Source organism: Aspergillus novofumigatus, assembly GCF_002847465.1.
Source record: "Aspergillus novofumigatus IBT 16806 chromosome Unknown P174scaffold_5, whole genome shotgun sequence".
Taxonomy (NCBI): domain Eukaryota; kingdom Fungi; phylum Ascomycota; class Eurotiomycetes; order Eurotiales; family Aspergillaceae; genus Aspergillus; species Aspergillus novofumigatus.
Window position 1 is genome coordinate 2,007,054 of NW_020194278.1, and position 24,454 is coordinate 2,031,507.

Sequence of the window (24,454 nt, forward strand, 5' to 3'; positions counted from 1 at the left end):
CGTCCAGGTGTTTTGGACTCAATTGTACCATTGGATGTACTTGTATACCTATAAATTATAGCAATTCATGGCTATCTCATGCGATTCCCTGGACTCTGGTTGTATAAAATATATAAGTTCGTTCGGCGCTCAATCCTCGACGTTAACGCTCCCATGACGACCTCAAACAAGCATACGCAACGGTTAAAAAATGGAGGACTTGAAACATAAACTGGCGCGGAAGAAGCGAGCGATAAAAAAGAAGCGCCATGCAAGAAAAGAGCAGGCACCATCATAACGAGTTCTGAAATATGATACAAGAACGAAGATAAAGATATTGGCTGAATGAGAACAGTTAGAGAAAAGCGCTGATGAAAGACATATCATGCAAAAGGTCTTCTGACGCATACTGGGGGGAAAGCCGAAATTTTAGAAAAGGGAGAAAAAGGGATGCAGAGTGTCCGAGGGCATCATGAGAAACGAGGCGACCGTTTCCAGAATTTCCAACCTTCCCGCTTCTCCTGGACGCCGACGCCCACGAGACGCTCGATGCCCTCGGGGCCTACTGCGTTCTCGAACTTCTGCTGGTCAATCTCCTCGCCACCTTCTTCATCGGTGCCATTGCGAAGAACGGCCGGCCAGAGAACGCCGATGCCGTCGCCTCCCAATGTCGTCTCGTACTTGACGAATCCTTCGGTGGAAAGCTTCTCTTCGAGCTCGCGGACAGCCTCCTCTTTGATGTCCGGACGGAGAAGCGTGATTGCGCACCCGCCGCCTCCAGCACCGGTCAACTTTGTCCATCCAATGTCGGCGTAGTCGACAAGCTCGCGGATTCGCTCTAAGCGGGGATGCGAGACACCGAGCGATACGAGGAAGCCGTGGTTGATGCGGATCAGCGTACCCAGGTCTTCCAACGTCCGGTCTGAGATACCATTGGTGCTGATTTCCTGGATCTTCTGTTGCGCCGCTAGGGTCACCTGGTCGATCGCCTCCAGAATGGAGTCGGTCACGACCGGGTGATCGTCCTTCAGCTTGCCCACCTTGGCCACTTCGACGGCGGTTGAGCGGGATTGTCGTGTGTCGACGAGTAAGAGAGGTAGTTCGGGGAAGTTAAGGAGCGGAGTGACAGTCGGTGGCTGGGAGTAGTCCTCCCGTCGGAATACCACGGCCTTGCCGCCTGCGGAGACCGTGTTGTCCACACCACTGGGGTTCCCGTGCGTGCACATCTCCCCGACAAACGCCCAGCGATTGATGCGCTCGATTTGCACTTCCGCCTCATCGGGAGGTTGGTCGGGATGGGGACCAGCCAGGGTGCGAATCTGGAGCAGTAACGCAGCGCTCAGACAGACGCAGACGCTGGCGCTGCTGCCGAGACCTGCGCCGATGGGGATGGTGGATCGGAGGGTGTAGATCGCTCCGGGGTTCTGCGGCGACCCGAGGGAAAGGAACAGGTAAAGGAACGCGGACGCGGATCGGCGATGAATCTTGCGCACGTCCTCTGGTTTTTCTGGAGACACGGCATCGGCGTGGGGCTGGATTGCGGCGACGAGTTCCGGATCAAGGGAGGTGACCAGGTCGTAGTAGAACTTCTTTTTGGACGGATGGTGGAACACGTCCCACGGCAGCTCGTCAATGTTCCACGTATGGTCCAGACCGATATCCCGAAAATTCATTGTAATTGTCCTCTGCGATTTGGACAGCGTCGTGACGAGAAGGTAGGACCGGAGGGAAATGGCCGCAGCCATGGCTGCCTTGCCGTGGACAACAGCATGCTCGCCATAGACGATAACCTTGCCTGGCGCAGACACCATAAAGGCCGGAGCCATTGGCGATGAGGGCTTTCTCAACATATTTCTTCTCGTGGCGTCCGTAGCGGTCTTCACTGTGGATTCGGTCGTGGAAGGAGTCGTGGATGCGCCGCCGTCAGAACTGTCCTGGCTGTCGTCGTTGCTGACAATCGAGACCTTGGGTCGTGCCGCGAGGGGTTGGTCTGATAATAGGTTGGACACTGTACCACGTTGGGTACCCTTGCTGGTCTTGATGCTGCCGTTCGTTCGGCGTCCACGGGGGTTGCCCATTCGAGCTATCGGCGATGCGACGAGAAAGGGGTCCCGAGACGAAGGATTATGACGAAAGAGAATTACAAGGGATAAGCGACTGGAATAGTCTTCGCGTGCACAATGTAAAAAAAAAATATTAATAATAGTAGAGAAATTAGTCCAATGGATTAGAATGAGAACGAAGGGAGGGTAAGAAATAACGAGAGCAGTTCAATTGGCGATGAGCGATAAAAACATCCCAGCGTACTTTATTTTTATTGATTTATCTATGTACCGAGGGGTACAGCACTACTACCTTACTCTAGATACGGTAATAACGGGAAACACTCGGAGATGACCCAGACTCTGCGCTGTGGCCCAATAATACGCAGGCAAATTGTCATTTGTTACGGAGTCCCCCCAAAGTAGGTAGATTTCTCAATAGAAATCTATTTTTGATGACTTTAGAGAATGAGAATAATAGTAACTGGTTTCCTTTCATTTCTTCTTATTGTCAGAATCTCGCTTCTGTCAGCTTCTGTCAAAGAATACAGTTTCCTTTTTTTGTGCTGCTGACATGCATGTGTAATGTGATTACCCTAAGATTACGAGACCAAACACGCCTCATCCTTCAGCTGTGCTGATACCTGGCCTTCGTCTCTTCTAAACCTTTTCGGTCAAGATAATAATAGTAAAAATTGGAAGAGATCTGACAGAACAGTCATCTTAGTCAATTATAATCTATGTTATTGTGCTAGCTGTATTGAATGAATCATGTCGCCTAGTATATGTGCAGCGCTTCAAAGCATATCACTGGAAATCTAATAGATCATCACAGGTTCATCGTCACGGTCATACTATTGCTGTGGACCAACAGGCAGGGCGGCAGTCCTTGCCACAGAACCTCCAAGTCACTCAGGTAAGACTCGCTTGTCTCTTCGCTTTCCGCGGTACCCTCGGACGGGGAAGGCAAGGTCGTGAAGATGACGGCCGTCTGACTGCTTTGCCTGGCCATCAGTTCGTTAAGGATCAGGTGCTGCGCACGACTGGGAAGATCATCAAATGACAGAGGAACAGACGCCTGGTTGGGATATCCCGAAGCACTTCTGGCCCCGGAGGAGGAACGTCGCGTGTAGATTGATTCCAACCGGTTCGCAAAGCGAGGAGGCGATGAGCTTGGCGCAAACATGATGGACGGGCCCGCGTTTTCCTCTGTGCTGACTCTTGCTTCAGGTATGGGCGAGGAGGAGAATCGGGTGCTAGATGGTGAGCGGCTGATGGGTGGCCGGATAAGCCCAACTTTGCTCTTGGGAGATGCCTCCTCTTCGCCCGTAGTGATGATGGATGGAATATCCTGCCTGACTGTAACCTCCTGAGGTGACATCTGATCCGGCTTAGGCGAAGTCACAGCTTCATGACTTTGTGAATTATGATCATCAGTCTCTGGGGACCTCTCTTCTCCGTCGTCGTCGTCGTCACTAGCGTACGGCTCAAATTCGCTATCACTGCTACTCTCGCTTGCACTGCTGTCGTAATGAACGAGTGAATCAAGCAGGCGATGCGTCTTCATGCCTAGACTGACCCCTCCAAGCCCTTTAAAACTCGATATAGATCGCCGCCGCCGGGACTGGATAAATCTCCTCAGTCCACCAGCCATTTGACTCTGCGACCTTGTCATTTCGTGGCTTGATGCCCCACTCCAGCTCGACATTCTTTCCGGTAGGCTCGCGACGCTTAATTGGACCGGTGTCTCCTGGGAATCTTTCGAGTTATTGCGGAACTGCCGTAGCTCCTGCCACCAGTCTTCATGCTCCAGCACAGCGTGAACACGGTCCTGGGCTTCCTTGGTATCCGGGCTCATGTCACCGTTGACAATGATGCGATACGCTTTCAACTCGCCACATGCAAGCCAGAAGACTAGGACTTCCGCCTCGATTCGAAGTTTCTCAAGGAGAGCTTCAACCCTTCGGCGCTCGTCTTCAACGTCGGTCTCGTATTCCACAAATACCGCCACCCGAAGCTTATACGTCTTCTTCCACGAGGGGACCGTGTTTAGAATGCATCCTAGCTGAAGGATGAGAGTGTATGTATCAAAGTTAGTCGTGAGGACATTTTGTTTGCTTTCATTGTCTGCGCCAAGCTCGGCCGACATCTGAATAGGCCACAGATCGATATACTTCTTTGTATGCTGTCCATCCGGGCTTGGAAGCTCGAGATCCTCGAATCCTTTTGCCACGGCGACATTAATGCGGAGCTTGAAGAGAAGATCCTCGAGTATAGTCACATAGCTTCTGCAGCTCATAGACAGGCCTTGCGCCTCATTCTCAGATGACTCGCCATGCGTCTCGCGAGAGTTGCGTTTGCTGTTCGTAGAGTCTTTTCTGTGACCGGGAAGCTGCAAGACTTCAGCAAGCGACTGACCTTTCCGAAACTGATCGATAACCACGATGTTGGGCCTCATCCCTCCAAGTCCAGAATTCAGAACGACATTTCTGACGCCCCACTCAACAGTCGGAGCCACGGCAATGTTGACAAAGGCCTTGACTCGAGAGTACTCAACCAACTTTGTCCATGCACTTTGCTGACGACGAGCTTCTGGCACTGCGGCAGAGAAGTCATCCGTCACAAGCACGTGGCCCAGCACAAACAACGCTCCTTTCTTCAGTGAGTTGCAGAAAGAGACCATCTTGTACTGTTCATCAAGACTGGTCACGAAAAGCAGAATCTGAGGCCGCCAGAATTTGACATGTTCCTGACGAAGGCGAAGCAAATACTTGCGGACCTGGTGGTAGATCAAGCTTTGGCTAACATCTCCCCATGACTTTGGAGGCGAGGAGTAATGAATCAGCAAGAACAGCACAATGAGAATGCCAACACAGCCGGTGGCATAGAGTCCATCCACAAAGAACATGCTGCCACCGCACACCAAAGTTCCGGCTGCCGCAGTCTGCCAGTTGAAGTAGTGGAAAGACGGTCGAAAATTGGGCGCGGAGCCGATTTTCAGAAGAAAGCACGCTAAGTTCGTAACTAAAAATGTCATCAGGTACGTCATGGTAACAAAGGATGCGATCTGGTTGATATCGAAAAGCATTGTAAGCTGTGCGAATACAAAAGTCAAAATTATAGCATACACCGGGTCGTCACTCTTCTTGCTGCCTTTGCCAAAAAGACTCAGCCCAGGAAGAAGACTGTCGCGCGCAATGGCCTGGAGGAGTTTCGCAGAGCCAATGACTCCCATCAAAGAGGAGAAGAACGACGTTGCAAACTCCCCAGCAGGATAACGACACCGGAAACATTGACCAGCTGGAGGACGCTGGTATTTTTGTAGAACGACTCTCTGGTTATTGAGGCAGCCATTGCCAGGATCACAAGCGTGTAAGTGACGAAAGTCAGTGCGAGTCCATAAAGTGTCCCCTTGGGTATCGACTTGCTAGGATTCTTCAAGTCACCCGACATACTGGCACCCGCAAATATTCCGCCTGTAGCAGGGAACAAGATTCCGAAGAGGTCCTGGAAATTTTCTCGTCCATGGATTTGGCTACCAGCGGCACCCTTGGTGAGCCTAGGCTTCAGGTTCTCCAGCAATGTCTGCAGCCGAATGCCAGTGAATTCAATGCTCAACTTGGGATTACTGAAAGGTTTCATGGCAATCACGGAAACTGGGATGCTGAATGTCGCCACCAGTAGAATGACTAGCAGTCCGTTACTAGCCCTCGCGAACATGGAGCTCCCGGCGAAGCATATTGCAGTGCATAGAACCAAGACGACAGTTCCCCATAGATACTGCCACCAGAATCCTTCTTCCAGGAAATTGGCCCAATTGCCCGATTCCGTGCCAAAATTCTGAGTGAAACAGTCAACGAGACCGACAGCATTCATGCCAGTATTCAAGACATAGCCTAGGTAGAATACGATTCCAATCGAGCCACCAAATTCAGGTCCTAGTGATCGGGAAATCAGATAATATGCGCCGCCTCCTCTTACGGTGCCGTTCGTTGCGATGGCGGAGAGAGACATTGTCGTTACCAGGTTGATTGTATAAGAGGCAACAAGGAGTCCTGCGTTCGTTAGCAGTCTTTCTAAACGGAGGAAGTTTTCCAAGACAGCATATACAGACCTAGCATCCCAAGTAAGCCAGCCTGCCCGAGGACGAACCCAAACCGAAGGAACATCAGGATACTGAGCACATTCAGCGTTGTCGGCACGAAGACTCCAGAAAATGTCCCAAGCTTATGTGCAGTCTCCGATGCACGATGTGCTGATGCATTTTTTTCCTTCTTATCAGGACTCGAGTCTCTCCGCGGCCCTGCAGAGTGGGAGACATTGGCTGCCATATTGTCCGCCCTGGAATCCTGGCTCCCACCGTCTCGGTGGTGCCACCGACGAGAGATACTGCTGAAAAGACCGGTCGATGACGGATGACGCTGATTATCTGACCTTCGCGAAGAGGCATTCAGCGGCTCATAGGGACGGGGCGAGAGAGTAGTCCTCGAATCGAGGAGCCTGCTGTTCGCCTCAGGAGATGCCTGGGCTGGGTCGTTTGGATCCAACCTGGACACATCTTCTTCAGCAGTTCGTGTGGAAAAGTTCGGCCTTCGTCTGGACATCGACCCCAATTTGCTTTTGTTTGGTCCGTCGTTCATCAAAGACACGATCCTACACTTTATCGCAGTGTGGTCCCCACCCCTTCAATAGCACACTGGTCGCAGCCGAGGATCACAACGGAAGGGTGTATCAACAATGAAGCCTCACGCGAAGATGGAACGGCAACATGTTATTATTATAAAGCGTTATACTTGTTCAAAAGCATTGGTGCGTTCAAAGATTCGAAAATCCGGCAAAATCGAGCTCAGAATGAAGCAATTGACTTGGCATCGCTGCAAACCGCAATGCTTGGAAGATCGGCAATGACCTCACACAGGGAAGAAGACAAACAGTGCAAATTCCTCGTTAGTCACCAGGCACAGTCCCATACGTCCTTCTTCCGTTGGCTGTTATTATACTCATCTACCTCTCTATATGAGGAGAACGAAGGATGGATACTACTACCACTCTTCATTGATATAACCATCAAGATATCTTTATACAAACAAGGCATCGCTTCGGTGGAAAATACAGCCGGGCGGAAAATACGACCACTACAAAATACACCCTTATTTTACGCCCAAATCGCATTCCCTCGTCTACGCTGCCTCACTGCTTGTGAACACTCCTCGCGTTGGCCGAGGCTTTATACTGAGTTGTGCCGGTTCCACTCAACCTCTCAACTTCTTATCTTCTCATCTACAGCTTGCCTAGTCCATTGCGAAAATGGCATCATCGGGGAGAACCGACAATGGGGAGGGACCATCATATCAACCAAATCGCTCGACTCCTATGTCAACTCCAGCTAAGCGTTCGGAATCTCCTGCAGCAGACGTTGGGTCAAGACATGCCTCTATTGCACGACTAGCTTCGCCAGTTCCTTCCCTATCAACCTCATATTCATCCAGACAAGTACCTATACCAAACCAGTCTACGACAGGTAACGGACAGGAACTCCGCCGGGTGGATAATCCAGCCTCGCTACCAGGCCCAGGACAGTCTATGATCGCATCTGCGCTTCAGGAAAGTCTTGGTCGCTCACCTCCGAGACTTGGAACTCCACCGAGACGAACCGACTCTCCCGCCTTACTGAATCAGCCAGTGAGGTCAAATTATGGTTCATTTGACAATAAAATAGGAAGGGAAGGCTCCATATATTCAAGTGCGCCATATGAGGATCCTGAGGTTGTGAAGAGACACCTCGTGCAACCGCAGAATGCTGTCGAATCCAATAACTTCAGGGACATGGCAAGCAACGCCGACGATGAATTCTCTAGCTTGCAATTGCAGGGAGGAGACATTACAAGACAGGTTTATAGGTGGGCTGAGGATGCCGAAGCCGGAAATTCTGTTCGAAGACATCTACGAAGTAAGAGTTTCAGTCTCAGTAGACCTACGCCGGAGGAGGAAACCATGGACATCAATACCATCCGGGTCCCAGGAGGTTTCAGAAGAGACTACATACGAAGGACTGCAGGCAGTCCTCATCCTGGAAGTACCGATGGCCGCGCAGGAGCGTCAGCGACTTATCATCAGCTCCATACCAGCAGCTTCCTGGAGTTTCTTACCCTGTACGGTCACTTCGCGGGAGAAGAGCTAGAAGAGGACGACGAGGTTCTAGGGCCCGATGAGTATTTCTCCTCAGAACCCTGGGACGAAGCAGAAGACAGAGAACCAGGGGAAGACTCGGCTTTGCTCCGACCAGAAACTCCTGGCCGAAGGAAGCGTAAACCAAAACCGCGCGGTGGAACGGGAACCAACACAACGACAGGAGCTGCTCTACTTCTACTCAAATCGTTTGTCGGCACAGGTGTTCTCTTCTTGCCAAGGGCTTTCCTGAATGGTGGGATGTTATTCAGCAGTTTGGTTTTGCTTGCTGTATCCATACTCAGCTTCTACTGCTTCATCCTTCTGGTCAACACCCGCTTGAAGATCGAAGGCTCCTTCGGTGACATTGGTGGTGCTCTCTTTGGAAAACATATGCGCCGGATCATCCTCGGATCTATTGTTCTCAGTCAACTGGGATTTGTCTCGGCATACATCGTCTTCACTGCTGAGAACCTCCAGGCATTCGTCCTGGCTGTCAGCAAATGCAAGTCGTTCATCGACATCAAGTTCATGGTGCTGATGCAATTGGTCATATTTCTGCCTCTTTCGCTAATTCGTGACATTGGGAAGTTGGGTTTCACCGCACTTGTGGCAGATGTGTTTATTCTACTGGGCCTCATATATATCTATTACTACGACGTTGCCACTATCGTTTCGCAAGGTGGAGTTTCGGATGTCAAGTCATTCAACCCATCCACATGGACTCTTTTCATTGGCACTGCCATTTTCACCTACGAAGGGATTGGTTTGATTATCCCGATTCAGGAGTCAATGAAGGAACCTCGTCGGTTCCCAGGCGTCCTTGCCGGTGTCATGGTCCTCATTACCATTGTCTTCCTCTCTGCTGGTGCTCTCAGCTATGCAGCCTATGGCTCCGCGACGCAAACTGTGGTCCTTCTCAATCTTCCTCAGGATGATAAATTCGTGAATGCGGTCCAATTTCTGTATTCTCTAGCAATCCTGCTGAGCACGCCCTACAACTATTCCCCGCCATTCGAATCATGGAAAATGAACTTTTCACTCGCAGTGGCAAGTATAACCCCGGGATCAAGTGGAAGAAAAACTGCTTCCGCTTCTTTCTGGTCATGATTTGCGCGTTTGTTGCTTGGGGCGGAGCGGATGACCTTGACAAATTTGTCTCACTCGTCGGCAGCTTCGCCTGTGTTCCTTTGATTTACGTATACCCGGTATGTCTCTAGCAACTAGAACTCCTGAAGCTTTGTCTGAAGTTACTGACTCTTGCTCCAACAGCCGCTCCTTCATCTCAGAGCTTGTGCGCAATCAAGACGCCAGCAGATCGCCGATATCGCTCTTTCCTGCTTTGGAGTCATTTCCTGCATATATACTACCTCATTGACACTCCACAACTGGGTGAACTCTGACAACACCAAGCCTCCAGGATACTGCGACTCGTGATTTGCATATCGAGACAAGTTGCTATTGCGACTGTTCTTTTGGTGTACGAGACCTTTTTAGATATGAGACGACGATCCACTGCTGCTCGGCACTTTGATTAGAGAGCAAGCGATTCATATCATTCTTCTGTCATTATACTCCTTGGTCACGTTCGAGCAAGCCTGCATATGCACTTCAGCCATGTGTGTCAATAGTTAGATCATTATGTCACTAGAGTCTAGCAGCCTTGCGTAAAGGTTGCTAGTAACAAGCGAGATATTAGACCAATTGATGAGCTCGGACTCAGATTCGACAAGCACTGCTAAATCTCCCGAGATCGAGCTCTCAGTGAGTCACACTGCCGAGACTATCAAAACAGCCAAGAAGTGGCAGTGCAAAGCATTCATTTTCTGCAAGAAAGACTATGTACAGCCTCCAGGAGTACCCGACCATCTCATCCATGTAGCACAGTCGATCAGGGTTACAAACTTATTCTCTGCTGGATAGAAGCCGTCGGGTAATCCTCGAACGAGTCGACACTCGAAATTTCCATTTTTGCATTCGTCTGGAGTAGGTCTAAATACTGCTGAGAAAGAGGGAGATTATATAGGGACGGCATCCACCCGGGAGCAACCAAGAAACACGCGATTAAAACGGGGGAATCACATCGTTTATGCGCCGGCTTCGGTGGCTTCCTTGCCCTGCTTGGCGGCCTCTGCGAGCTTGGCTTCCCGGCCTCCCCAGCTAGATTTGAGAAAGGTTGTCAGTTATGCACTCTGTAATTGTGTTGAGAGAAGATTAAGAACAGGAGGCAGCAGGTTCGAGGAAGGCGGGTAGAGGACGTACTTCCAGTAGTTCAGGTACCGGTATCCTTGAGTCATCTGAGCGGAGCAGTTGATGAAATGGCAGGCGAAGAGGAGGTAGTTCTTGGGAGAGACAGCGAGGGAGTAACGCATGAAGGTTGCGGAGTAGACTGTGAGCGCAGCGGTCATCTGTCCGGAGATACTGTTCGAGTATTAGTTGAGCGAGTTGACTCGTATCCGCGCAGGAGATGCAGAGTAGGTGAGAGGTTCAACGCGACATAGTGGCATTCCAGTGCGAGATAGGGGGTTCAATGAAATATCGCGAGGCTCAGAACTGGGTGCGATGACGACGTACATTTCAGGGTCCTTTTGAGTGTCCATCACAGCTGCAATGGGGATACCAAAGTTCGAGGCAGGGCCCCAGAAGTCTGCATTGGCAAAGCTTCGTCAGCGATTTTCGTGCACATTATCCCGTCAGAACAAAACATCATCCCGAGATCGATTATGAAAAGGCATCAGAAACCTGAATGCGCTTTCATGGGTACCGTCGCCGCCGTCCAGGGCAGGCCGATCTCGGGCGACAGCGTCGACGTGAGGCATTGTACGTACGTGTTGAGCAGACATAATCCAGAACCTTGTTGGAACGGATCTTAGCATTGATCGCCTTGATTGCAGCGGCCATGTTGAACAAATTATTCGAAAGGCAGGGGTAATGGTCTAACGACAAGTATCCAGGCTTGCTAACCAGGCACGTTTTGTTACCGTTCCCCGACCACGGAATCACAGCGCGGAGTTAACCGGATGTCACGTGAGACTTTACTTGATATGACTACAGCTTCAAGCGAAGTTGTTTTAAAGAAACATTTGAGAAGACATATTATGAATTGACTAGTGTATCGGTACTTTAGACATATTTAGCATTACTGCTTATCGATCCTAGACCAACTTCCTGGAGTTGATTCGTTCTTCGTCGGGACATTTCCAGTATCCGCACACGCCGCAACGCCGTTTGCCTGGTAGAGATGTGTGCTGTATCTATTTGTCGGATAGACTTGAAATCATGGCGAGTCCTTTTTCCTTTTCCTAGCCTCAAAATCTTGCCGTGCTCAATGGACGGCCGGGATATTGTATGCCATCGTGCCGTTCCGGAAATCAATTAATCATCTACCACCAAAGCCTGGAGGAGGGAAACCCCGGCCCTGACCGGGAGGTTGGAAGCCTGGTGGAGGCTGGAAAGCACCAGCTGCATTAAACTCAGTTAACAAAGAGGTAACCCATACTGAGAAGTATTGAAAACTTACGAGGACCACCTTGAGGCGCAAATCCAGGTGGGGGTCCGAAGCCAGCTAGGAACAGATTGTTAGTTTCGCGCTTGGAACCGAAAACTCTTCAACAAAAAAGAACTTACGAGGTCCACCAGGGGGTCCTCCACGGCCAACAAATCCCGGAGGAGGTGCTCCAGGGAATCCACCGGGTGGGAAACCACCGAAGCCGCCAGGGGGCGGTGGTGGTCCTCCAACGCCAGCAACAGGGCCTCCCAGGCCGACAGGAAGACCTCGTCCAGCGGGCTTGCTTATTCCTGGGCCAGCAGCAAGAGTGGCAGCTGCAGCTGCACCGGGCGCACCTGTTCCAAGTCGCGCGGAGGGTTCGGCGGGAGGTGGGCCATCAACGGAGCAGGAAACGACGTGAGTACCGCGCACGATTGTGAGACCGAGAGTCCGCTTCTCTTCCGCTTCGACCAGGGGAGCGTTTGACGGTCCAGCAGCGGGCTTGGACTTCCGCTTGACGCGGCGGAATTCTTCTGTGTCTGCGAGTACGAGGTTCATGTGCTATAAAAACAAAAGGCTTGTCGTTAGCTACATGTATATGAGCCGAAAAACGCCTGGTAGAATTCACCTTATCGAAGGCGAGCATTTGTCCCGTCATCTGTCGGCCGTCGGTCAGGGTAATCCTCATCCGATAGTTGATCTGCAAGAATGTTAGACTCGGTGGGATGGGAGCTCTAGAAGAGTCATCGAATCAATGACTTACGAGGTTTTGCTGCAAAAGAGCGGAGTGTCAGCTATGAAATACCGTAGAAACATCGTCTTCAACAAGAGAAACGACCAAAAGAACAGCATGACGAAAACTTACCATCTTGCCCTGCTTGTTGGCGGCCATGTTGGCTGGGCAATGCGCACGAATGCGACTTGGGAATAAAACCAAAGAATGTAGTGAGACAGTAGAAGATGGACTCCTCTACTCGATCATTCACTTTTTTGAGCTTATGTGCCCGTAGATAGGTAATGGAGAATCCAGCTAAAGCAGGCTCTCCGACTCTATCATTCCGCTGGCACGGGAGCCGGAGTCGTGATCGAGACGCGGCTCTGCGCTTAGCGCCAAACGACCATGCCAAGACGCTAAGGGCTCTCGCTTCCCACACCAACCCACACATACACTTTTGCACACTTTTCGAACCTTCGATTCTTCCACTCAACGAGTCGACCAATCTAACGCCAAAAGCAGTCGCCATGGTATGTTGCCAGTTTTCCCTACAAAACCCACTGCAATCGAGGAAGAAGGACAATATTTTTTTTCTAACAATTTATCGCCATGCAGTCGGACGGAAAGGACAAGAGCGCAAACCCCATGCGCGAGCTGCGCATCCAGAAGCTCGTGCTCAACATCAGTGTTGGCGAGTCTGGTGACAGACTTACCCGTGCTGCTAAGGTGCTCGAGCAGCTGAGCGGTCAGACTCCAGTCTACAGTAAGGACGCCCGAATCTGATTTTGAATCCCTTTTTCTGGATGCCGTTGGGACGACGAAGAGGGGGGAAGATGGAAGGAGCAAGAAGACGAATCACAGTCATGGGAACAGTATGGCTGATGGGACAACTCTTTTTTCAACTATAGGCAAGGCTCGCTACACTGTCCGTACCTTCGGTATCCGTCGTAACGAAAAGATTGCCGTCCACGTTACCGTCCGTGGCCCCAAGGCCGAGGAGATCCTCGAGCGTGGCCTCAAGGTCAAGGAATACGAGCTGAGAAAGAAGAACTTCTCCGAGACCGGCAACTTCGGCTTCGGTATCAGCGAGCACATCGATCTCGGTATCAAGTACGACCCTGGTATCGGTATCTACGGTATGGACTTCTACTGCTGCATGTGAGTGGCCCTCGGTTCTAGATTTGGCTTCCCCCTGGACTGCCAGTCAAGTCCATGGCTGACAATTGTGTCTTTTATAGGACCCGCCCTGGTGAGCGTGTTGCCAAGCGCCGCCGCTGCAAGTCTAGCATCGGTTCCAACCACAAGATCACCCAGGCTGAGACCATCAAGTGGTTCAAGAACCGCTTCGACGGCATTGTCCGGTAAATATTCCGTCCATGGGTCTGCGAAGGGGCCGCTTTGGGGTTGTGTGTTTTATGATGAATCGATAAAAAAGGCGGGCGTTTCTCTACATTGCCGCTCTGCTCTGAAATGCTTCTCTCTACCACGGCATATGGATAGGCGTGCTAGGAATATCAATCCACAATTTCAAAAAACGCATCCACTTTTCACAATGAAGGCTTCACAAAGGGTGATGTTTTCCGCATAACCATTGTTGAAAAGTTTGACATGATGCTCCCATGAATCCATGGGCTGCTCATGGGATGTTCCTGGCCGTGGGATCGATGACTTTCAGCCGAGTGCTTTCTTTCAAGGAACACTTTTGGTTATGTCATTATGTGGGCTGTCCAAGGGTTGAAGTCGCAGGACTTGGGTCACCCAACCCTCTTCTGATACCACACTGGTATCAGAACGGACGCCCTTCTAGCACTGGCGTAGGCTGTCCATCGTAGGGTGTTCTTGCACTGTGTAGACGCTCGTAAAGGCCCGTAGTACTTAGCCAACTTATCAGCATCATCTTGCTTTACGGCAATTCTATATTGACGGGGTATACGACAACCTGATCCCGGGAACGGCAATTGCACACCGCTGTCTCCTGGTGCATGCTGAATATGGTATGGGCTACGATATAGGACATGCAGCAATAGGCAATGCTACTCAGGAATCCACGATATTGACTCGCTCTTTCCTCAGAATCAGCAGCGCAATTATACTGAACGACACTGTAACAGGGAAGGCAGTGAATCTCCATTCTGATGACCATCTTCGTGATATTGACATGGTCCGTATGCATTGCTTTAACATGTCCAAGACAATTCCAATTTCCCTTTCTTTCCTTCACGGCCATATCGGCTCAATCAACGGCCGCCCCTGGTGTACGTATTCCAGAGCTTCGAGAGGTAGCCACCCTGCTCAGACTGCTCCAACCAACTCTGCCGACGAGCAGCCACGCTAGGATCAGTGGCATTCCGCTTCGTGCTCGTCAAGCCTTCAAAGAGACCTGTGCTTGACCGTCTCCGCTCCCCGCTCCCATTGCGTGGAGGACTTGCTCCATGGGCAGAAGCGGTGGACGACTCGGACGACGTTGAGTCCTATGCACGTTAGCACTGAAAGACACAAAAACAGGGTTGATGACGAGAGGAATTGTTTGAACGGTAGTTTCTAAGAAACCTGTCAGACGTACATGTCTGTCGTTCACATCGGTAGAGGGTCTTCTACCGGGCAGCGTCTGGATAGCGCCGCCTCTAACCCAGACATTGAGCTGTTCGTAGCGGTCACCTACAGTTCCATGCCAGTGGCGTTTTGGAGGTTCGGACCCGTTGCTCATTTTGTATTTATTGACTGAGGGTTGCGAGAGGTTGTTGTCAAGATAGCGGTTCCTAGTAAGTGTGATAAATTAGGCAACGCTCCAGTATCAATCAGCTCAGTGCTATTCTTGGAACTAAGAGCAATCAGAGCGAGGCGATCTAATAAATAGTAACAGCTTCAGAAATGTCTAGATAAACCCAGTGAATAATCAAGATGTCACACAACCTTCCGGGGATTACAAAGATGGCAAATGGAGATACTAGAAGGACATCACTCACTCACCAAACGTTATGAAAGTTTGTCTGCTCTTCTTGTGACAGGCCATGACTGATTGGTGTATATATAGCCGACTCTTCCTGCCTGGCCAAGGGAGGCGTCTCCAGGCGAGAGGGGTAAGCTACCTACCTAGCTTCCCTAAAGCAGTGGAACAACCTCCGATGGGATGATGTATCGTGCTTCCATTGCCTTTCCAGGAGCTTAACTGGGGCAAATAAGAAAATGGATTGATCAAATGGTGGCTCGCAGCTGGTCATCCGAGAAATTGGTGTCGACGAAGGATTGGTACGATGATTCATCATCTTCGCAGAAGCGTCCAGGTCTGCCGATGGCAGCACTGATGGACATGCTCTAGGCGAATCATCGCTGAGGGATGATCATCCATGCTCAGTCAGACTCCGGAATCTTCGGTTCAGCAAAGTAAGTCTCGATGTAAAAGACAGCAGAGTATCTGCGGTCGGGCGAGGTGATCTCGTGATGGCTTGACGTCAAGATTCCTTCTTGATGCGGGGGAACCTCGATCGATCCATCCATGGAATCATATTGTAGGGAACGGACTCAATTGCGCATGGAATAGACGTTCATCTGATAAAGTGATTCCATCGCGTCTCATGTCTATTGATAGTTGATACTGTTTCTGCTTGCGATAAGCTCATCGAACTCTTTATCTCAGATCGGATCAGGAGCACACCCATTTTTGATGCCTCAGGCATAAATCGGCCTCCAGTTCTGGCGCCGACGCGGAATGTTGTTACTTTCCCCGCAAAGACCGGCCAAAGCTGTCGGCTGCGATGAAAGTCGACTCCGTCGGCTCTCTCGTCGCTCTTGCCGATGAACTCACATCCATCTTGACTCATATCGCTTCGAGATTCGTTCGCTTGGATGTATTTTCCCTGCTAGCTCAGCTGACAAACACCCCCCTTTGTCGCTTCTCTGGTGGCATTCGCTATGGCTTAGCTCCGTCTCAGCGATGGCGTAGAACCCAGAGACTGCCTTCGGATTACGCCTATGGCACCCGGGATCAGCCCGGTCAGTGTGACAGGCTTTCAGGCGTCTGTCCGCAACCTTCGTTTATGAACGTTTCTTTTAGAGATGAATGGACCGAGGATTGCTTCCAGTGTAATGTGTGGGTTCATGAAGCAGAACCTCCCAAGGAAGGTCTGTCAGCTAAGACCTATGTACCATCTTGAACACTGTCCTGACTGGTTGGCTGACAGCGGACAGGATGGCCTGTTTTTGTCTTTCTTCGTAGGTCTTCTATAGCTATCATAAGGGACAGATCATACTCTTGATGGACATTTTATTAACCCTTTCCGCGTCTTAGACGGCCGCTTTCTCCAGTTTGGTACGCCAAACACCTTCTCGGCGGCAGCTCTTCTGGGTGAGACGGACTTCAATGCCATCATAGTTATGCCTGCATATCGTCTAGGAGTCTTTGGTTTAACTTTCTCCTTCCGAGATTGGACAAGACGCCGGGCTCTGTAGGAGAGACTGTGGGAAACCATGGCTTCTGGGATCAGCGTCTAGCGCTAGAGTGGACCAGAGACAACATCACTCTCTTTGGAGGCAACCCATTGCAGGTCACCATATCTGGTTATTCGGCTGGTGAGTCTCCTTCAACGTTTCAAATATCTATCCTCATTTCTTGTGTACCAGGAGCTACTCGGTATTCTATCGGCTGGCCTACGACCTACAACTCCCTCCAAGCACAATCTCTCATAAAACAAGCCTGCATCTGGTCCAACTCGCCTGGCGTCCAGCCCAAAAATGAAGCAGCAGCGCAGCTCCAGTTCAACCAGCTTCTGTCCGCCCTCAGTATCCCTCGTCCCTGCCCTGGACAGAAAAAACTGTCCCGTCTCCGCTCTACCCCAGCCAAGACCCTGCTCGACGCAGTAACCAGCATCGAGCTGCATTTGTTCCGCCCAACAAGCGACAGCACCTTCATAGACCCATCTCCCTTCAAGTCCCTTGGACAACGGCACCTTCGCCCGCAAGCTCGCAGCCCGAAACATCCGAAACATGCTCAGCGAATGCCGCGACGAACGATCCCTCTACGCAACATTGCACCCGCCGCAAAGCAACACCCTACAATCCCTCCACCGCCGTGTCCAAGCCGACTACCCCCGTCACATCGCCGACGCCCTAATCAAAATCTACTGTCCACATGGCCAACTTCCCCCTCGCCTGCGAAAACTGGCACACCCGATGCCTTCGGCCTGATCTACGCCGACATGCAGGTCCACAAGACGCAGCGCGGGGCTCATGCGCGCCCTCGCCGCCGGCAACGCAGGCAACGCAGGCCATCTACTCTACCGCTACGGCATCGAGAAACGGCTGCGGTACGCGGACCGGACGATCCCGCCCTCGTGGGGCGTCACGCACGCAACAGACCAATACCTCTGGTTCTGGGGCAACGGGGAGGCGCTGCAAGCGGAGGAGAGAAGCCCATGGTGCGGGAGGCGTTCATCGACCCGCTCACGAGGTTTTGTCCGGGGCGATGCGGATGCGGATATCGGCTGAGGAACGGGGGATTACCGGCAGGTGAGGACTCTCAGGCCGGACGGGTCGGTCCAGATCTGCGAGGACGGTCTGTGGGACGATGCCATGCGGGTCGGAGGGCGTTAGGAGAGGTGGGGGCCCGGCGACGGCGCTACGTCTGCGAAACTCTGACGAGATGACAGGGATCGTTGGATGTTAATCCATGTGCTGTATACTGTCCGTCTGTGACTTGACTTTTGTCCGAATTGGACCACCCAGGCCTGCCAAACTATTATGACACTTCCATATTCCGGCACACTTCGAGTAGATGCATTCGAGATGGCAACTACATATGTGACCAATTTTTAGAATTTGAAACAGCACCTTCAATTGTGCTCAGAAATAGATTCGTTGACAGATATAGAAACAACCGACAATAAACCCCAACCCATATATCAAACGCTCTAAGCAGACATCAGAAAAGACATTCCCATTTTCATATCTCCATACAATAAGCCGTGGACGCGGCCTGTATACAGGACAACAGAACCTCATTCATTCGTAATTTCGATCTAGGCCTTGGCGATCTTACAGATGAGGTCCTGGCCATCGACGGAATCACCCTCCTTGACGAGCAGGCCGGAGACCTTTCCGCTGTGAGGAGCAGAGATAACCATTTCCTAGTAATTCCATTAGCTTGTTTTGACATCGTAGTATTTGCGCAAGAGATGTGAGACTCACCATCTTCATGGCGCTCAGAACGGCAACGGGGTCACCCTTCTTGACCTCCGAGCCCTCGTGGACACGGATTTCAACGACGACACCGCTCATGGGAGCACCGATTTGGCTGCTGTCGCCAATGTCGGCCTTGGGGCGGGCGGTGTTGTCGACAGAGGCCTTGTTGTCGTCAACGGTGACCTGACGGACCTCACCATTGACCTCGTAGAAGACTTCACGCTGACCGGTCTGCTCGGACAGAGGGCCGATAGCCAGCAACTTGAGGATCAGGACCTTACCCTGCTCCAGCTCGACGTGGAATTCCTCGCCGATCTCGGGCTTGGCCAAGAAGTAGCGGGTAGGCAGGATGGAGAGATCACCAAACTTCTGCACGAACTTCTTGTAGTCCTCAAAGACCTTGGGGTACATGGCGTAACTGGCCACGTCGTACTCGGTGGCTGAGCCATACTTCTCCCGAATCTGGTTCTTGATCTTGGCCAGGTCCAGAGGCTCCAGGTAGAGACCGGGGCGCTTGTCGAGCTTGCGGCGGTCACGCAGAGCCTTGGATCGCAGAGGCTCGGGGAAGCCACCGAAGGGCTGGCCCATAAGTCCCTCGAGGAATTCAAGAACAGAGCCGGGGAAGTCCAGCTCGCCAGCACGCGCGACAACGTCCTCGGGAGTCAGCTTGTTGGAGACCATGAACTGAGCCAGGTCACCGACAACCTTGGAGGTGGGAGTGACCTTGACAATGTCGCCGAGCAGGTCGTTGGCCGACTCATAAGCCTTCTTGGTCTCGGCCCACTGCTGACCCAGGCCGAGCTGACTGGCCTGGAAGAGGAGGTTGGTCAGCTGACCACCGGGAATTTCGTGCTCGTAGACCTCAGGGTCGGGGCCGGTCAGACCAGCCTCAAACGGCGAGTACAGCAAGCGCAGCTGTTGCCAATAGGAGTCAATGGCACGAACATGGGCCCGATTGAGCTTGGGGTCGTGCTCGGTACCCTCGAGAGAGGCAAGGATAGCACCAACGCTGGGCTGAGATGTCATACCGGACATGCTGTCGGTGGCAGCGTCGACGGCATCAGCACCGGCCTGAGCGCAGGCAACCATGGAGGCAACACCGGTACCGGCGGAGTCGTGGGTGTGGACGTGGATGGGAAGGTCGGGGTAGCGCTCACGGATGGAGCCAACCAGCAGGCGTGCGGCCTGGGGCTTCAGCACACCAGCCATATCCTTGATACCGAGAATGTGGGGGTTGAACTTGACAATCTTGTCCACCAACGCCAGGTAGTACTCGAGGTTGTACTTCTTCTTGGGGTTCAACATGTCTCCGCTGTAGCAGATGGTAGCCTCGACGACACCCTCGGCGGCCTGCACAGCCTTGATACCAACCTCGAGCTGGTCAACGTCGTTTAGAGCATCGAAAACACGGAAGATGTCGACACCGCACTTCTTGGCCTGCTTGCAGAAGTGGTAAATGGCGTTGTCGGGAAGAGATGAGTAAGCGACACCGTTGGCACCGCGGAGCAGCATCTGGAAGGGAATGTTGGGCACGGCCTTGCGCAGCTTGCGCAGACGGTCCCAGGGGTCCTCGTAGAGGAAGCGCATAGCGACGTCGAAGGTGGCACCACCCCAGCATTCCAAACTGTAAGCGTTGGCGTACGCGTAGCTGGTCTCCTTGGCGATGTTCAGCAGATCGATCGTGCGGACACGAGTAGCCAACAGCGACTGGTGGGCATCACGCCAGGTGGTGTCCATGATCAAGCAGCCCTTGTTGGCACGGACAGCCTTGGCAAAAGCAGCGGGACCTTCACGGTCGATGATCTGCTTCCAACCCTGGGTGCAGGGAACGCTCACGTCAATCGGCTTACCGGCGGCGTCCAGCAGGGTAGGCTTGATGATATCGCCCTTGAGCTTGGGCTCGCCGATCTGACCCTTGATGCTGCTGCCGTTGACGGCGACATCGCCCAAGTAGGCAAGAAGCTTCTGAGCACGGTTCTGGCTGCCGACCAGAGCGAACAGCTCGGGAGTGTCATCGATGAAGGTAGTCCAGCACGTGCCATCGATGAAGGTGGGGTGGCTCAGCAGCGAGGTGAGGAAAGGAATGTTGGTCTTGACGCCGCGAATACGGAATTCAACCAGGGCACGCACGACCTTGCGGCGCGCAATCTCGTATGTGGAACCACGGCAGGTACACTTGACCAGCATGGAGTCGTAGTGAGGGGTGATGATGGCACCAGCGAAACCGTTACCGCCGTCCAGACGAACACCGTTTCCACCAGCGGAACGGTAGACTTCGAGCTTTCCGGTATCGGGTCTGAAGCCGTTGGCCGGGTCTTCGGTGGTGATACGGCACTGGATGGCGAAACCGCGGGTGGAGATGCGGTCCTGGGTCAGCCCCAGCTGCTCCAGAGTGGCACCGGCAGCGATTTGGATCTGAGCAGCGACGATATCGATGCCGGTGATTTCTTCGGTGATGGTGTGCTCGACCTGAATACGAGGGTTGATCTCGATGAAGTAGTAGCGGTTCTGCTGGTCAACCAGGAACTCGGCGGTACCGGCGTTGCGGTAGTTGACCGACTTGGCCAGCTTCACAGCATCGGCCAAAATGCGGTCGCGCACTTCGGTAGGCAGATCCTTGGCGGGGGCGATCTCAACGACCTTCTGGTGACGGCGCTGGACGGAGCAGTCACGCTCGAACAGGTGGATGACGTTACCGTGGTTGTCACCGAGAAGCTGGACTTCGATGTGCTTGGGGCGGTCGAGGAAACGCTCGACGAAGACGGTGCCGTTACCAAAGGCGGAGCGGGCCTCGGAGGTAGCACGCTCAAAGGCGTCCCGCAGATCGGCCTGGTCGCGGACGACACGCATACCACGGCCACCACCGCCGAAGGCAGCCTTGATGATGATGGGGAAGCCATAGGTGTCGGTGAAGGCCTTGACCTCCTCGTAGCGCTCCACGGGACCAGGAGTACCGGGGACCACGGGAACGCCGCACTTGATAGCCAATTGACGGGCAGAGACCTTGTCGCCGAGGGCGTCGATGGTCTCAGGGGTGGGGCCCACAAAGACAATACCGGCCTTCTCGACCTTGCGAGCAAACTCGGCGTTCTCAGACAGGAAGCCGTAACCTGGGTGAATCAGGTGCACACCATGCTCCTGAGCAATCTTGACGATCTCATCGATGGCCAAGTAGGCAGCGACGGGGTATATTGACCGCGACGACCGATCATGTAGGCCTCGTCGGCCTTCTGGCGGTGCATGGACAGACGATCCTCATACGAGTAGATGGCGACTGTCTGCAGGGAAAGTTCGTGGGCGGTACGAAAGATACGGATGGGAATTTCACCACGATTGGCGACTAGGATCTTTTGGAATTGCATGATGGCGGAGTTGGCACGTAGCCGGCGGTGGACCGAGTCTCTGTGGTGCTCATGGTGATCATTGATGAACTCGGTGTCATCGACCGCCTCCTCGGGCTGGCGAAAGGCAGCAGCCATGGTCGGCAAATGTGTGATGAATGAGAAGGAAAAAGGATTCAATCAGCTGGCCAACTAGTTGCCGCTGCTGCTGCTGGTGATAACAGCGATCAGTAGTTGTAGAAGATGGGGAGAGCGAGCCAAGAGGGGAGGAGAGGGAGAAGATGGGGAGTTGTAGCGGAAGAAGAGGTTCAACAAGTGAGGCCCGGGAGAAGATGAGGAAGGTTAGAAAACTGGGGAACTTTTAAGTTTGAGACGGAGACACGAGTGACGGCGAGCCAGGAAGAAGAAAAGAAAAGGAATAAGTGGGAAAATAATGAGTCACCTTGGTGGAAGAGGAGGAGTGATCAAGGGAAGCTTCCCGCGGGGCTGCACAAGAAGCAAGAAAAAGGACCGGTTTCGGCAGCGGAGGAGATGAGCGGCCAGAACAGGACGGGCGGGAAAGGTTGGAACGACTCCACGGGTGGAATAGGCGAGGCAATGGTCAATGGGGATATAATTGGAGCCGGTAAGAATTGATGCAGGGATGAATTGCGATGAATTGATCGAGAGCAGCAACAGAAGATGCTGATGAAGGATGAGAAGCAAGGGTGATGGAAAGATGTTGATAACGAGGAGCGGGGGACTTGGACGGTGATAAGAAGGAATCTACTGCCTGAGGCCAATAATAATACAAGTGAATAGTACTACTGATCAACTACATCTAACAATCATATGAAAAACTATCTGCTGTATTTGTATCCCGACGATGCAGAACTATGGAGTATCTCGATACAAAAAGAATAATATCACAAGTGCTACTCTGATCGACCTCTTGGAAGTCTTGGATTTAGCTCACCGGTACACCGGGCAGCGGGGGATTCCATGGATAGTCCGTAGGCTTTTTCCCCTTTGTACAAATCGTTGTACAAATCGTTTTACTCTACTGAAAATCAGATATTGGACTATCTATCGACATTCAGCCAGCAGAATTATCCGCTCGACCGAACCATTGGTGGATGAAATATTACTTAGTTAATTGATTTTGTCGTCAGTTATCTAGACTATCTATCTACTTTCTTCGAGGATCAACTTCCAAGTGGGAAGCACAGAAAACACAGGAAGAAACCGAATCCCTCTGCACGATAATCCAAGGTGAAGATGCTCGGCAAATGACACAATAATAACCTCCAAGCTAAAGAACATCCACAAGGCTTCATGTCATATTCTAAAATATCGACTATCGAGAAAGAATCGGATCATTCAGGTACCTCGATCCCTACAACCTCGGGCCCTCGGGAGATAATCAATCGATCCATTTGAGTCTTGAGGAACTACTTTCCCAATAGCATCATTTCTAGAACAGTTAGTTCGTTCCTATCCTGGGATGGGGATCTCATGTTTCCAGAATAATGACCCTACTCATACCCACAATCCCACATGCTTTCTAGTAATCTCCGTAAGTAAACGGCGCTAGGCGCTCGCTCTGGGTCTGATCGGCAGCATTGCCGGACAACAAACTCCGTGCAATCACGTCACGTCCGTCTAGTCTATCTACTAAAATTAACGATTCTGGTTAGATGGACCGAGGTCATCGCAGCCACAGGAAACGTAAATCATCCGCAATCTGACTGGTTGTTCTTGTTCAAACGCTCTCGGACTGGTATGCCCGACCGATCAACGGACCAGAGTAAGAGTTATCCAATTCCATCAGCAGTCCCAAACTGACAGGCACAGCCTTTCAAGTCAGCAATTTACTATGCAGAACTCAAGTGTACAGATGGGCTAGACTCTCTCCACTTGGCAGAAAATCTCATTTGGCAATGGTCATACCGACAAGACGGGACAAGCTGAATCTTTCCGTGAGGTCATCTGACCTGTAGATATCCCCCCTTGCGGGACACATAGTAACTACATTAGTAGCCAGTAGCGTTTAGATACGGAGTAGACATAAACTAGCAGTAACTATGGACCATGGACTGTATGATCATTCTACCACCGCGCAGTGCTATGCACACCGGGTAGTCTGTCTTACTGCAGTCAGCAATGCAGAATCCACGTACGTACTTCATACTCTCCTAGACTCCTATCCTACATCAACCCGGCACCGAAACGCAGCGATGATATTGTCCCTTGCTCTGTCACACTGAAATGCCAACACCATCTGTACGGAGCATCCCAGTCAATCGTCAACCTTCAACCGCACAATTCATCCTTCTTCGCATGCTGCATCTCCACAATTGAAACTCGTCATTCTCGACATTTGCCTCGTCGGCCTCTCAACGAACCGCCATACCCACGGGAAAAAGTTCGCTGCCCCGAATCGTCCGGGCTAATCTATTTCCCTGATGCTTCCTTTTAACCGATCGAGAGCTCGTCCACTATTCATCGTCAGAGACAGCTTACAGAACGTAGACTAATGACTGCTGCAGTCAATAGACCGGCAGCC

At 51.9% G+C, this 24,454-nt stretch overlaps 9 protein-coding genes across 9 annotated transcripts; 3 read left to right on the plus strand and 6 right to left on the minus strand.

Annotated features, from left to right (window-relative positions):
• Nucleotides 1–67: 67 nt before the first annotated feature.
• Nucleotides 68–2,248, minus strand: erg12 (mevalonate kinase). The gene has a single exon (XM_024827681.1). It carries the CDS (start codon nucleotides 2,055–2,057, stop codon nucleotides 450–452), a length of 1,608 nt encoding a protein of 535 aa, XP_024681618.1. The 5' UTR covers nucleotides 2,058–2,248; the 3' UTR covers nucleotides 68–449.
• A 571-nt stretch (nucleotides 2,249–2,819) lies between these two features.
• On the minus strand, nucleotides 2,820–6,879 carry P174DRAFT_442882 (putative cation chloride cotransporter). The gene is made up of 7 exons (XM_024827682.1): nucleotides 6,136–6,879; nucleotides 5,304–6,076; nucleotides 3,215–5,283; nucleotides 3,086–3,193; nucleotides 3,007–3,064; nucleotides 2,934–2,973; nucleotides 2,820–2,909 (listed from the first exon to the last, which is right to left on the minus strand). The coding sequence occupies exons 1-7, from the start codon at nucleotides 6,623–6,625 to the stop codon at nucleotides 2,851–2,853; spliced, it is 3,597 nt and encodes a 1,198-aa protein (XP_024681619.1). The 5' UTR covers nucleotides 6,626–6,879; the 3' UTR covers nucleotides 2,820–2,850.
• A 449-nt stretch (nucleotides 6,880–7,328) lies between these two features.
• Nucleotides 7,329–9,626, plus strand: P174DRAFT_461486 (putative amino acid transporter; the record flags this gene model as incomplete). Its single annotated transcript, XM_024830004.1, has 3 exons — nucleotides 7,329–9,143; nucleotides 9,179–9,397; nucleotides 9,462–9,626. The coding sequence occupies 3 exons, from the start codon at nucleotides 7,329–7,331 to the stop codon at nucleotides 9,624–9,626; spliced, it is 2,199 nt and encodes a 732-aa protein (XP_024681620.1).
• A 348-nt stretch (nucleotides 9,627–9,974) lies between these two features.
• P174DRAFT_442884 (pyruvate transporter MPC1) lies at nucleotides 9,975–11,154 on the minus strand. Its single transcript, XM_024827683.1, has 4 exons — nucleotides 11,018–11,154; nucleotides 10,764–10,836; nucleotides 10,452–10,610; nucleotides 9,975–10,349 (listed from the first exon to the last, which is right to left on the minus strand). The coding sequence occupies exons 1-4, from the start codon at nucleotides 11,088–11,090 to the stop codon at nucleotides 10,277–10,279; spliced, it is 378 nt and encodes a 125-aa protein (XP_024681621.1). The 5' UTR covers nucleotides 11,091–11,154; the 3' UTR covers nucleotides 9,975–10,276.
• Nucleotides 11,155–11,278: 124 nt separating this feature from the next.
• P174DRAFT_505062 (small nuclear ribonucleoprotein-associated protein) lies at nucleotides 11,279–12,677 on the minus strand. The gene is made up of 6 exons (XM_024831243.1): nucleotides 12,542–12,677; nucleotides 12,440–12,448; nucleotides 12,305–12,376; nucleotides 11,817–12,237; nucleotides 11,710–11,754; nucleotides 11,279–11,651 (listed from the first exon to the last, which is right to left on the minus strand). Exons 1-6 carry the CDS (start codon nucleotides 12,566–12,568, stop codon nucleotides 11,569–11,571), a joined length of 657 nt encoding a protein of 218 aa, XP_024681622.1. The 5' UTR covers nucleotides 12,569–12,677; the 3' UTR covers nucleotides 11,279–11,568.
• A 173-nt stretch (nucleotides 12,678–12,850) lies between these two features.
• Nucleotides 12,851–13,883, plus strand: P174DRAFT_218736 (60S ribosomal protein uL5). The gene is made up of 4 exons (XM_024821373.1): nucleotides 12,851–12,921; nucleotides 13,007–13,154; nucleotides 13,300–13,549; nucleotides 13,630–13,883. Exons 1-4 carry the CDS (start codon nucleotides 12,919–12,921, stop codon nucleotides 13,754–13,756), a joined length of 528 nt encoding a protein of 175 aa, XP_024681623.1. The 5' UTR covers nucleotides 12,851–12,918; the 3' UTR covers nucleotides 13,757–13,883.
• A 745-nt stretch (nucleotides 13,884–14,628) lies between these two features.
• P174DRAFT_432369 (uncharacterized protein) lies at nucleotides 14,629–15,098 on the minus strand (the record flags this gene model as incomplete). The annotated part of the gene is made up of 2 exons (XM_024825748.1): nucleotides 14,629–14,862; nucleotides 14,955–15,098. The coding sequence occupies 2 exons, from the start codon at nucleotides 15,096–15,098 to the stop codon at nucleotides 14,629–14,631; spliced, it is 378 nt and encodes a 125-aa protein (XP_024681624.1).
• A 640-nt stretch (nucleotides 15,099–15,738) lies between these two features.
• Nucleotides 15,739–17,980, plus strand: P174DRAFT_513476 (putative carboxylesterase; the record flags this gene model as incomplete). Its single annotated transcript, XM_024831984.1, has 9 exons — nucleotides 15,739–15,775; nucleotides 16,256–16,513; nucleotides 16,580–16,603; nucleotides 16,680–16,786; nucleotides 16,825–17,002; nucleotides 17,063–17,318; nucleotides 17,383–17,513; nucleotides 17,646–17,816; nucleotides 17,877–17,980. The coding sequence occupies 9 exons, from the start codon at nucleotides 15,739–15,741 to the stop codon at nucleotides 17,978–17,980; spliced, it is 1,266 nt and encodes a 421-aa protein (XP_024681625.1).
• A 224-nt stretch (nucleotides 17,981–18,204) lies between these two features.
• P174DRAFT_442890 (putative pyruvate carboxylase) lies at nucleotides 18,205–22,455 on the minus strand. Its single transcript, XM_024827684.1, has 11 exons — nucleotides 21,765–22,455; nucleotides 19,577–21,678; nucleotides 19,514–19,549; nucleotides 19,220–19,483; nucleotides 18,995–19,198; nucleotides 18,785–18,967; nucleotides 18,725–18,760; nucleotides 18,650–18,700; nucleotides 18,602–18,628; nucleotides 18,575–18,577; nucleotides 18,205–18,513 (listed from the first exon to the last, which is right to left on the minus strand). Exons 1-11 carry the CDS (start codon nucleotides 22,045–22,047, stop codon nucleotides 18,406–18,408), a joined length of 3,297 nt encoding a protein of 1,098 aa, XP_024681626.1. The 5' UTR covers nucleotides 22,048–22,455; the 3' UTR covers nucleotides 18,205–18,405.
• Nucleotides 22,456–24,454: the final 1,999 nt, after the last annotated feature.

Bases quoted from the DNA above. Each gene is read 5' to 3' on its own strand.
- P174DRAFT_505062 (XM_024831243.1), bottom strand. From the start codon at position 12,568: ATGGCCGCCAACAAGCAGGGCAAGATG. The intron at 11,755-11,816 runs GTAAGTTCTTTT...ATCTGTTCCTAG, and splicing joins AGGACCCCCTGGTGGACCTC to CTGGCTTCGGACCCCCACCT. The intron at 11,652-11,709 runs GTAAGTTTTCAA...AGTTTAATGCAG, and splicing joins TGCGCCTCAAGGTGGTCCTC to CTGGTGCTTTCCAGCCTCCA.
- erg12 (XM_024827681.1), bottom strand. From the start codon at position 2,057: ATGGGCAACCCCCGTGGACGCCGAACGAACGGCAGCATCAAGACCAGC.
- P174DRAFT_442890 (XM_024827684.1), bottom strand. From the start codon at position 22,047: ATGGCTGCTGCCTTTCGCCAGCCCGAGGAGGCGGTCGATGACACCGAG. The intron at 19,550-19,576 runs GTTGGTGCTATC...GCCTCTCTCGAG, and splicing joins GTATGACATCTCAGCCCAGC to GGTACCGAGCACGACCCCAA. The intron at 19,484-19,513 runs GTTCGTGCCATT...TATTGGCAACAG, and splicing joins CCAAGCTCAATCGGGCCCAT to CTGCGCTTGCTGTACTCGCC.
- P174DRAFT_442882 (XM_024827682.1), bottom strand. From the start codon at position 6,625: ATGTCCAGACGAAGGCCGAACTTTTCCACACGAACTGCTGAAGAAGAT. The intron at 6,077-6,135 runs GTCTGTATATGC...TAACGAACGCAG, and splicing joins TGGCTTACTTGGGATGCTAG to GACTCCTTGTTGCCTCTTAT. The intron at 2,974-3,006 runs GTCATCTTCACG...TCCCCGTCCGAG, and splicing joins GGCAAAGCAGTCAGACGGCC to GGTACCGCGGAAAGCGAAGA.
- P174DRAFT_218736 (XM_024821373.1), top strand. The intron at 13,155-13,299 runs GTAAGGACGCCC...TTTCAACTATAG, and splicing joins CGGTCAGACTCCAGTCTACA to GCAAGGCTCGCTACACTGTC. The intron at 13,550-13,629 runs GTGAGTGGCCCT...TGTCTTTTATAG, and splicing joins ATGGACTTCTACTGCTGCAT to GACCCGCCCTGGTGAGCGTG.
- P174DRAFT_442884 (XM_024827683.1), bottom strand. From the start codon at position 11,090: ATGGCCGCTGCAATCAAGGCGATCAATGCTAAGATCCGTTCCAACAAG. The intron at 10,837-11,017 runs GTACGTACAATG...TTGCCAATGCAG, and splicing joins GGATTATGTCTGCTCAACAC to ACTTCTGGGGCCCTGCCTCG. The intron at 10,611-10,763 runs GTACGTCGTCAT...ATACTCGAACAG, and splicing joins ACTCAAAAGGACCCTGAAAT to TATCTCCGGACAGATGACCG.